Source organism: Lagopus leucura, unplaced genomic scaffold (genome assembly GCF_019238085.1).
Source record: "Lagopus leucura isolate 7727_CA_CO unplaced genomic scaffold, USGS_WTPT01 Super-Scaffold_100052, whole genome shotgun sequence".
NCBI classification, from domain to species: Eukaryota; Metazoa; Chordata; class Aves; order Galliformes; family Phasianidae; genus Lagopus; species Lagopus leucura.
The window spans coordinates 867,657-878,973 of record NW_024962298.1 but is presented as its reverse complement, the minus strand read 5'-3'; the positions used below and the strand labels follow the sequence as shown (position 1 = coordinate 878,973).

Sequence of the window (11,317 nt, the reverse complement as noted above, 5' to 3'; positions counted from 1 at the left end):
GCTCCTCCCGCCATTTCCCCTCACGAAGCACTGCAGCGCTTGCGCTCCCCCCTTATTCCCGTAGCTCAGCTACGCCCGCAGCGCAGCCGCACCTCGCCGCGGTACGCAAACGGCGCAGGGAGGGAGCAGCTGCGCGTTTCGCGTAGAGCCCGCCCCGATTCCCGAAGCGGCTTTACGGCAGACGGGGCCCGGAGGGGGCGGGGCGCCACGGAGGCGGCGTAAGGAGGGCCCCCGCGTCCATCCCTCCCGCCTTCCTCCCCCCTCAGACGTGGCGGGGGAAGGGCCGCGCGATGTGGCAGCGATCTGCGTGCGTGGGCCTCCTGGCCCTGGCGCTGGGCTACCTTTGCCTACTTGGTCCCCGGCCGCCCCCCTCCATCCTACAGCACCTCTCCGCCTCTCTGCTGGGCGGGCTGAGCCGCGCCGGCTCCCTGGAGAGCCGCATGGTAGCGGCCTGGCAGGCGGCCATCGTCCGCCCGGCGCGGGGCTGGGGGCGCGTCGCCGTCGGGTAGGTCGCCGTCGTGTAGGGCGCCGTGCGTGCGCGGGCCTCCAGCGGCAGGCGTGGCACAGCGCTGAGCGGAGCGGGACGGGATGGGATGGGATGGAATAGGATGAGGCTGCTGCCCGCTGAGGGCCGCTCGGCGGGGCGGGCTGTGCGCTGTGCCTCGGGACGCCTCGCCCCGCTTCGCTGTGTGTGAAATGGTTTCGTGTACTGACACGGTGACCTGGGGACGGCTGGCGGCGCTGATGGGTGTGAGGGGGCTAGTTGGACAGAGCGAGGCCTTCTAGCAAAGGTAGAGGTGGGGAGAAGAGCGGTGTTACCTGAGTGATAAGCGATAAGAACGTGGCAGCAGGTCGAGGGAGGCGATCTGCCCTCTGCTCTGCCCTGCTAAGGCCGCATCTGCAGTGCTGGGTCCGGTTCTGGGCTCCTCAGTTCCAAAAATGCAGAGATTTTCTAGAAAGTGTAACTGTGGGCCATAGAGATGCGTGGGGGCCTGGAGCATCTCCTGTGTGAGGAAAGGCTGAGAGACCTGGGGCTGTTCTGCCTGGAGAAGAGAAGGCTGAAGGGCAGAAGGCGAGTAGGGCCGGGCTCTTTTTGGTGGTGTGCAACAACAGGACAAGGGGGCACAAAGTTAAACACAGGAAATTCCATACTAACACAAGAAAGAACTTACTGTCAGGGTGACAGAGCACTGGAACAGCCTGCTCAGACAAGTGGCGGAGTCTCCTTCTTTGGAGATACTTATGACATGGCTGGACGCCTGCCTACCTGTGCAACCTGCTTTAGCAGGGGTTGGACTCAATGATCTCTAGAGGTTCCTTCCAGCCCTTACAGTTCTTTGATTCTGTGAGTGGAATCAAAGGGAAGAAATGAGAGAAGAAAGGGGATAGGAAAGAGCAGTGGGCGTTAAAACACCTGTGTGTGCCGGGTGAAGTCCAGCACTCTTTTTAACCTGCAAAGAAAGAGGGTTGGGGAAAGTTCAGGAATGTCACATCGATCTGAAAAGCAGGGTTTAAATCTGACCATTAAATTTGGTATTATATGTAGCGCTTGACTCACTTTCTTTTGAATAGAAGGACTTGACAGAATAACTTGTCTTTGACCATGAGGTTCAACCTTCAAGTGTTGAAAAAAGTTATTCAGCATAATGAATGCAGAGCTGATACAGTGTTACAGTCTGTCATGCTCTTGAGTTATGGTTGATGCAGACTTTCTGCCCTGAATATGTTGCAGATAGTTTTTTTTTTTCAAATGTCTCATGCCTTCTCTTTCACCACACCTTCACTGGAAGAGACAGTTAACTTCAGTTTGTTCCTTGCTTCCTTTCCTTAAAGGGACTGATTGTGTATGTATATATATATAAAACAGATGCCCACACCAGACACCCAGGGCCTCAAAGTTCACCAGCAGAAGCAGTTCATTAGTAGCTCATTCCTGCTGTTGGGGGAGTTTATTGAAAGCAAGAAGTGTGTTAGCAGTGTAGGGAGAGGGAAGACAGCTGGAAGATGATTAGAAACGTCTCAATTGAAAGAACTGTTACTTGGTTTAGGTCCCCTCATGTCTTTAATGATCATTAAAACATGAGATTGCTGACCTTTCACTGCGGCGAGACTGTGGCTAAAACGCCACTGATGCTCATTGCTTCTTTGCTTTTCTCTGCAAGGCGAGGGGATTTTTCTCTCTTTAGCATATCAGCTGATGCACAGCACAGAGGGTTTCTGTTCTAATATGTGTTACAACCTGCACTGAAAACCCTTGAGGTTTTTCATGTCCTTTATTCTGTACGATGCAGCCTTGCTGTGCTTGGGAGCAAGTCATGCATCAAAGGTCACTGACGAGGAGGAATGGCTGTGTGTTCTGAGCTGGCATGCAGCAGGCGGCGGTACTCAGAGTGTTGTGGACAGATGCTGAGTAGGTTGGAGATATTGGGAAAGCTTTGCAGATTGTTTGGATCCCTGTCGTGGAAGCATGGGATGGAGGAACAGAACCACAGAATTGTAGGGGAAAGCACAGCTAAGAACAGTTCCAGAAGCACAGAATGGTTCAATGGTTCCACGTTGGAGGTGGAAGAGACCCTTAGTGGCCATCAGTCCAACCCCCCTCACCCACAGCACATCAGCTGCTCAGAGCCCCCAGCCTGACCTTGGTGTCTGCAGGGACGGGGCATCGCTGCCTCTCTGGGCAACCTGTGCCACTGCCTCACTGCCCTTAGCGTGCAAAACTTCCTTACATCCAGCGAATATCTCCCCTCCTGTAGTTTGAAACCATTTCCCCTTGTCATGTCACAGCAGACCCTGCCTAAGAGTCTGTGCTCTTCTTTCTTACAGCCCCTTTAGATGCTGAAAGGCCACTTCATGTCTCCAGAGCCTTCTCCTCTCAGGGCTGCATGGCCCCAGAAAATGCTATAGTAATTGCTCATGTGAGCTTAGTAAACATGTTGCTTATATCAGTATCTCTATGAAACCCAGGAACAGGAACAAGTGCTCATAATTTTGCCCTGAAATACACTAGTAATGCATGCTAGATGTTTCCTGGGGACCTGGTTCCAGCCCAGAAACTTTTCTGCTCTCTTTGTATTCGATTCACTGTGCTTAAATCGCTGTAGTTTGTAAGGGGTGGGGACTGGAAGGCTTGTGCCACAGGTGTGATTTCATCCAAGTCTGCTAAGTCGGTCCTTATAACTTCCCAACTGGTGCTGGACTCTTCTGTTTGTGAGGAGGAGGTGGGCTATCTTGGAACTTCAGGATGGTGCTTTGGAAGTTGTGGTCTTTAAGTGTTTCAACTGAAAAGTGTCTCACTTCTTGTAAACAGAGCTGGTCCAGGTATGGGCTGTCATGTAGGTGGTTCTGCTTTTTGTTAGTTGGTAGTTGAAATTTGAGAGGTTGATGGGTAGATTTAAATACTTCCAGCTTTCTTTTTAACAGTTCTGAATTGCCTGCAGGTCTTAATCCAGAACTAAGACAATAAAAATGTCTTTGCTCTAGGAATTAAAACTTAAAAATGCTGTTATTATTGTGCCTGCTCTTTTTTGAGCAAGCCTAGGACAGCAAATGAGGTGTAAAACAAATTAGAACATACACAGCCAGCACTGAAAATAAGCAGCTTATGCTTTCTTGTTGCAATTCACTGGAATTTCAGAGATCCATCTCCTCGGCCCTGTGCTGGAGCACAGTTAAAACACGTCAAGAGGAGAGCACTGAAGTTCAGAACTGCAGGGAACTCGTATCTCTGTGTTCTTGCTTTTCTCATTTGGTTGGTTGTTTTTTCCTGAGGGCTGCCAGAACTTGCAGCAGACCTCGCTGGCTGGGAAGTGATGTCACTGTATTGTCTCACCAGTGCCCCAGCACACTGTGGTTTCCCAGTATGTGTTTTCCTTCTCTGTTTCAGCGTCAATGCCTGCGTCGACGTGGTTCTGTCCGGCGTGAAGTTGTTGGAGGCACTTGGTCTTAAACCCGGGTTGGGAAAAAATCATGATGTCCTGAACTCCAGACAGGACCTGAGAGAAGCATTCTCTCACTTCATGGAGAAAGGAGCGGCTGCCGAACGCTTCTTCAGCGACGCAGAGTCCTTCCATCACATAGCACAGACTGCCTCGCAGCACCCTGGGGCACAGGTACGTCTTGCCCATGAAGATGAGGTTTGAGAAGCTTCTTTCTTATCTTCTGCATCATTGATGACTTCTGTTCTGCCTAGGGAGAGCACGAGTCATTTAGGGAAGAAGCTATGCTATAGCTAAGAACAGAACTCTGCACTGAGTAGCAGGGCTTTGAATAGCCCGTGCTTTGCTTGCATTCTTCAGACCAAAATGTCCATCCAAGATGGCTCTGTATGAATTCTACTGGAGATATTTTCATGTTTCATGGGAGCCAGATGGGGTTGATGATATCAAAGAGGCTCCAAAGTCTTGTAATGAGGCAGAAAGCAAGGAAGGAAATGGATTAAGTGTTAAGAACACTCCAGTTAGCTTCAGCACTTCAATGCAGGGTTCAAATTCTCCCTAGAAGATGAGGTAATGATGAAAAGAAGGAATTAATTTACCTGAAGCCTACCTTTCCAGAAGCAAAGTTCTTTTGCTCTGGTTACACTGGGTCTTCTGAACCTACTTGGTACCAGTTAGCTCCTTGTCCCAAATGCAGAAGCAGCTTCCACAATTCTGCTCACGTTGTGTGGGCACAGGTAGCACTTCTAACCCTGCCTGCAAACTGGATGAAATATTGTTGCAACTTTTAAATGACTGCTAGTTTGCTTTGCTGATTTAAACAAACAAACCTGAAAACTTGCAGAGATGTGAGAGGGAATGTTTGTTAGATATTAATTGATTCGTTAGAGGGGTGTGCTTTACCTGAGGACAAAGACTTAGGTTTAAAAAAAAAGGGAACATGAAATCTGTTGACATCTGGCTGAATTGTAGTTGTTTTGCCATCAGCCCCAGTGAGCTTTGCTGAATTCTCTCATGCTGGGACGTTTTCTGAAATGCTACAATCTTGAGTCTTCTGCAGGTGACTAAGATGTGTAAAGCTATCAGAGCAAGGCAGTGCCCATACCTGCCCTTGTATTTTACAGCTTTACGTTGGAGGCAATGCTGCTCTCATTGGTCAGAAGCTTGCAGCAAATCCAGACCTGAAGGTAGGTGTTCCAAGAATTTCATGCTATTTGCTCATCTTTAATGAGGCTTAAAGTACATCCCTGGAGATTTGGGAGATTTTCTTAGGGTACAGCGGAACACGTCATTGGCCTTATAGACTGAAAAGCACAGCTGACTTGTTTAATTCTTAATATTTCACATCTGTTGTCTAGGAAATGGTTGCTAGTTTATTGCTCCCTTTGAGTTATTGGCTTTTGTCTTCACGTCCCCTCTAATAAAACAAATACAAATCCGTGTGTCATCCTAATCCTCTCAATTTTTGCTCTCTTGTTTTAGTAGAAGCCGGTTTCTTTTTTCAGGTGGTCGTGTGGAGACCAGATTGTTTGAAAGAGATCGGTGTAAGAACCTCAGTGAGGTTGGGAAAGTGAACAGAGCTTGGTTCTAAAGCTGTGCTGGCTTTAGTCAAGATTTCTGTAAAGTGAGCAACCAAACACTGAAGGGAATACATTTTCCTGTATGAGAGCTGTCTCACTCGTCAGCTGCTGTTGAGATCAACAAATTTGAGACTGATGCATACATGGAGTGGCTTTCAGAGAATAAGATGGCTACTTCTATGAACTGAAATACTGGCAGGGGATCCTTGATTGGTTTTCTTGTTTCCTAGATCCTCCTTTGTGGCCCAGTTGGTCCCAAGCTCCATGAGCTACTAGATGACAACGTGGTTGTGCCACCTGAATCCATGCAGGAAAGAGATGAGTTCCATCTTATCCTGGAGTATCAAGCAGGTACCTTGCCAAAGGCTGAATGCTAGATGAGAACCCTGGGCGTCGCAAAGATATTCTTGGTTTTAAAGTTTGTTGATTTGTTGTCGTGAGGTTTTTTGAATCAATTAATTCCAAAAGGCCCCTGTAAGTTATCAGTGCTGGCAGCTGTCAGTGGGCTAATCTGGTAATTCTTTGTGCTGCAGGGAGCTGTGGTAGGTAAACAGACATCTTACATTCCTTTGAAACTTTACTTCTTTGTAATGCAGTTACTGTAAATGCTGTCTCATGCTGCTGTGCTGCCATCCCTTTGGTTCTGTATTCTCCTGTGCTACAGCCTACAGAAATGAAGCATACTTTGCACTTTGTTGATATCCTAAGCAGACATGGAGGTATAATTGGGCTGGCAGTAGCTGTTAGTTGGGAAATCGTGCCTCCACATTCCAGCAGGCTATCCCCCAAAATAATCTCTGCATACCTGGTCTGGATTGCTTCTCTTCTGAATGTTTGTCCCTCCCTAGGTGAAGAGTGGGGACAAGTGAAGGCACCCAACGCCAACCGCTTTATCTTCTCCCATGACCTCTCAAATGGGGCCCTCAACATGCTGGAAGTGTTCGTGTCCAGCTTGGAGGAGTTTCAACCTGATCTCGTGGTACTTTCAGGACTGCACATGATGGAAGGCCAGAGCAAGGAGGTGCGGCACAGACGTCTTATGGAGGTAAGACACTTAAACGCCAGCATCTCCTTAACTTCCATTCCAGCAAATGCGCCTCAGCAAACTTTTGGCTTCCCAGGCTTGAAGTTGTAAGTAGGCCACATCTTCAGGTCTCTGCATGCTACAAGAAGAATGCAAACTGGAAGGATGGCACAGTCTAGTCTTGTTGGATTCCGTGGGTTGTCTACAGCAAAAGAAGTTCTCTGTTAGTGCTGACTGGCTGGCTGGGCAGACTGACATTGTTCTTGGAGCCTGGATAGTGGCTGATTACACTTCTTCTGTTCCACATGCTAAGATGATCAAGGTTATAATCAAGACTTCTTTAAGTGTTATCTCTTAGATAACCCAAATGCCAACATCCGCTTTTGAGCCCTAAGGAGCTGTGCCAGGTTGCCTGTCTCACACCTGAGTGTCCATCTCAATGCACTAGCCTTTTTCCTCTTCTAACATCGACTGTTTTATGGCTGTTTCAGACATCTCACGTTTCTGAAACAGACTGCAGGAAAACTGATTATAACCTAACCTACCCCCAGCTCAGCTCTGGAACTCTGAAAAACACAAGTTGTTTGAAGTCGTTCTTATTCCCTTTAGCAGGAATGTGTTTTAGATGTTTTTGCCTTTGCCCCTGCAGGCGGTAGCCTCCATCTCTGACATTCCTACTGACATTCCTATACACCTGGAGCTGGCCAGTATGACTGATCAGGACTTTATGAGCAACATTGTGCATCAGGTAACAAAAATGAGAGGACGTGCTCTTTTTATGGGTTTCCTTTTCTTTAGTATCACAGTGTACAGCCTGGTGGATGAACAGAGAAAGGAAAAGTGGAAATTATTTCTCTTAGTCCCTTTGATGAAAAATTAAGAATGCAGGTTTAATGCCAGCTGATGCATTCTGAACACTTTGAGTTTTCTCTGCTGATGTTAACAGCTCAATGCAGTGACTTGGGGCTTAGCAGAGGACAGATCTGTTTTTTTTCAGCTCACAGAGTATGGTCTCCTTGCAAGTTTCATTAGTTGATTATCAGGTCACCTTCACCAAGGAGTACCATTTTTTGCAGATCTGAGCTTATTCAGCAGCTGTTGCTGTGTAGACATAGCATGGGCTCTGTTCTCTCTGGTGAAGATGTTTGGCCATCAGGGAAAGATGACCAAGGAGAATGTCACAACTCCACAGGTACAAGTACCATCAGTTGGTTTAGATTTAGCAGGATTGCAGATTTCTATTTAAATTTGAGCTTTTTAATTTCAACAAACTAAATTTCCTGCAGTCCTTCCTTCTTGCCAGTCCTGATGGTCCACTGTCAAAGCTGACACGGCACCAATCCCAGTCTTAGGAATGTTTCGTGTGGATTTGATACTCAATTGCTCCTTAAAGTGTGTCTAGAAAATTAATTGCACAAGATGTACAGTAGTCAGCAGACTGTAACACTTCTGTAGAATGGATGAGAACTGATCTCTCTCCAAGAAAAAAAATCCTGTTCCCATGTTGCTGTTAGCAGGTCTTTCCCCTGGTGAACTCCATCGGTCTGAACGAGCAGGAGCTGCTCTTCCTCACGCAGTCAGCCTCTGGTCCCCACGCCTCCCTGGCTTCCTGGAACGGCGTCCCCGACGTGGGTGCCGTCAGCGACATCCTCTTCTGGATCCTGAAGGAGCACGGGAAGACTGCGGACCGGGCCTCGGATCTCACACGGATCCACTTCCACACGCTGGCCTACCACATCCTCGCCACAGTGGACGGGCACTGGGGCAACCAGGTGGCTGCCGTGGCTGCCGGCGCCAGAGCGGCAGGGGCGCAGGCCTGCGCGACAGAAACCATCGATACTAGCAGGGTCTTTCTTAAAGCTCCTCTGGAGTTTGTCACCTCCCAGATAGAGGCTCCTTCCAAAATATCCTTAAATCCAGACGAGCCAGTGGTGCATTGGCACAGAGAAGGCATCTCCTTCCATTTCACGCCTGTTCTGGTGTGCAAAGATCCCGTGCGGACCGTGGGGCTCGGGGATGCTATCTCAGCTGAAGGACTGCTATATTCAGAAATAAATCTTCAGTAGAAGACTGAGGTCCCCTTTGTCTCCAGTACTGTACGGTGTCTGAGGAACCGTGCTGTTATCACTAGGATTTCAGCCGGCGCTGATATAGGAACAGAGTCAGGGTGCAGTGTGTTTTCTGGGTATAACAGAAGAGCCAAAGAACAATTCCAGGTGTAAACCGTCAGATACATTCCAGTCGCTTTGCAGTGGCTAGAACACCTCGTGTTTAAGTGCAGAGGTTTTCATATTTAATGATCTAATGGCTTTTCTTTGTCTTAAGTATTTGGGGGGGGGGGACAATCAAAATCCCCATTTGGAGGAGGTCTGCTCTTTGTAACTGCACGTGGGCCTTGTCTGCTAGTGCTGGAAAATGTGGCAGCCCTGAGAGCTTCCTCCCCGTGGATCCCAGGGAGAGCGCAGCGCTGCTCAGCCCTGTCTTGCTTATGATAAAGTAAAAATAGAAAACTCCTGCATTATCTCCTCCCAGCACATGGCTAGGTGGCAGGAGCAAACCTTCCGCTCGCTCAGTGTGCTGATGAAATCTGTTCCTGACAAAATTACCTCTCAACCTCAGTGCCCCTGCGGCAGACGGAGCCAGAGCCCGAAAATGTGATGCACGCTGTACCTGCTCCTCCAGTGCACAGGTGGGCTCAAGGCAGTTTAAATTATTTTGGGTATCTGTTCTTTCTGTGACTGACAGGATTCGACTCGTTGCCTGCAGTTAGTCTTGGGGCAATGGAAAGTGAAGATATTCACGGTTTATATTTGGGGAGACAGCTTTATTTTTTTTGTCAGGTAAACAACAAAACGTTACCTGTGTCTGCTTCGTGCTAAACCCCAAGAGCACAGCCACAGGGGCTCACTGCTTGCTCCCTTTGCTAACAGCTGCTTCTATGGGGTGCTGTACAGCTTACAGCAACCTGTTGAGTGCTGGAGACTAATTTTTTGTTGGGAACTCCTGTGCAGTTTTCTACAGTTTTGCTGCCTTCTGTTCAGATGGATTTATTAGGGAAGGGCCCTCAGAAGCTCTAAGTGTTTAGCAGGGAAGGCTGACGGGAGGAGCTTTTTTTCCTTTGATGAGGTCACTGTCTTTGCTCTGGACAGCCTTTTAAATTAAAAAAAAAAATTAAAATAGAGCTGTGTCTTATCAGTCGAATTGAATAGTGTCATGGCCTTGCTAGTTTAGAAATCTTGTTTAATCTGTGTATTGTTTAATACGTTATTTATATTTTTTACCTTTTGCTAACAGCCCATCACTGATTGCACAACATCAGTATTCTTTCTGTCTCTTTTCCAGCATAGCTTTGTCTCTGCCACTTCCAGTTCCTATTTCCATAGCTATCATACGGATATTTTCAGTGTGACAGTTAAATGTCTGTGCAAACTTGTGCTGTACCAGGATCGTAGGTCATCCGAGCAGCAGGAGGAGAGTCAGGATCACCGAGGCTGGAGCGACCTGTTTCAGCAAGGCTGCTGTATGGCATTTAGTGATGTCCTCCTGGTGGAAAACACCATTGTGAATGCTCTGTAAGGACAAAGATTGACAGCTGCTTGAACTTTTATGGACGCCATGCAAAATGTTATCTGTCAGCATGTATTTAACTGCTCCTCTCCCTCTGAGCAAAGTCGTCTGTGAGACGAGAGAAACGGTCAGTGCTGTGTTTTCCCACTGCGTGTCCCACGCTGGCCTCCCGCTGACTCTCAGTATGTATCTCAGTGCAGGATCTCCTCAAGACTGGACGCCTTTCTCTTCAGTGTCTTTTTAAAAGTTATTATTTATAAACTGTAGCACGGGACTCGGAGTTCTGGGTTAGTCTTCCTACTGGAAAAAAACATAACAAATAAAAAACGTCTCCTGACAACCGTCTGCAGGTCTGAGGCCGTCAGCAGGGGCGTTGTGTAACCTTTGATCATGGCTGGCTGGGACCACCAGCAGCTTCCCTGGCATCGGACCAGGCAGCGTGGATTCTTGAGCAGGAAAGGAAAGCAAACCAAACCAAATACACACAGCTGTCACAAGCGCTGGTCCTGCTGCTCTACTTCCCAGCTCTCTTCCAAAAACATTTGCTGATAGGAGGCTTGTTGGGCTGTCGTAGCCTATTTTGGCTATGTAAAGTCAGGTAACTGTCCCAAGGGTAACTTTGGCTTGTACTCAACACAAATATTACGAGTTTAGATTCAACCTGCTTTCACACACCTTGCTGAAATGGAAACGGGCAGCAGGTTTTTAGCACAGGATGAAAGAACTCCCCTGAAGTACTTTTTAAGTGGGAGGGCTGGAACTTGTCCCTGGACTGGTGTTTTCATCCATCCCCACTGCATTACTGTTGCTTGGGTGCTTTGTTTTGTTTTTGCTGTGAAACACAGCTGGAGCACATCTGGCAGGACTTTTGTGGCCTGTTTGTCTTATGAGTATTCAGTGGTTTTTAATGGACTGGAGAACCAGTGGTATGAAGCAGGGAAAGTTTGGATAAAAGTACGGAATTAAGTTTAAACTCAGTGATCATACCACAGTAGTAGCTTCATTTTGGGGAAAAATAAATACACCTGTAGATTTGTTGGTTGAAATAGCAGGAGCAGAACCCTTAACTAAGTCTGGCTCACATCCCACAGTCAGGCAGGGAGATTTGAGAGGGAAATGGGGATATTGAAGCTTGTCCTTGTGCTTTGTTTTAAAGGTTTGAGTGGCTGGGAAGCAAACCTCTTTGCTGCATGTTCAGCCTCACACTC

The 11,317-nt window shown here is 47.8% G+C and overlaps 1 protein-coding gene across 3 annotated transcripts; it reads left to right on the top strand.

The window, feature by feature from the left end:
- The first annotated feature begins 259 nt into the window (after window positions 1-259).
- Window positions 260-10,454, top strand: ADPGK (ADP dependent glucokinase). 3 transcript variants are annotated; one of them, XR_006181442.1, is made up of 8 exons: window positions 260-505; window positions 3,887-4,112; window positions 5,063-5,125; window positions 5,749-5,869; window positions 6,367-6,563; window positions 7,192-7,290; window positions 8,057-9,231; window positions 9,885-10,454. XR_006181442.1 is itself a non-coding variant. In XM_042885826.1 (7 exons), exons 1-7 carry the CDS (start codon window positions 291-293, stop codon window positions 8,606-8,608), a joined length of 1,470 nt encoding a protein of 489 aa, XP_042741760.1. In that variant the 5' UTR covers window positions 260-290; the 3' UTR covers window positions 8,609-10,454. The 3 variants fall into 3 exon arrangements, 2 of the variants coding, with proteins under 2 accessions (XP_042741760.1, XP_042741759.1); XM_042885826.1 differs by having other exon boundaries at window positions 8,060-10,454; XM_042885825.1 differs by having other exon boundaries at window positions 8,057-10,454.
- Window positions 10,455-11,317: the final 863 nt, after the last annotated feature.

Excerpts from the sequence above, each read along its gene's own strand:
- ADPGK (XM_042885825.1), top strand. The coding sequence starts at position 291 with ATGTGGCAGCGATCTGCGTGCGTGGGCCTCCTGGCCCTGGCGCTGGGC. Across the intron at positions 4,113-5,062 it reads CGCAGCACCCTGGGGCACAG|CTTTACGTTGGAGGCAATGC; the intron begins GTACGTCTTGCC and ends TGTATTTTACAG. Across the intron at positions 5,126-5,748 it reads CAGCAAATCCAGACCTGAAG|ATCCTCCTTTGTGGCCCAGT; the intron begins GTAGGTGTTCCA and ends CTTGTTTCCTAG.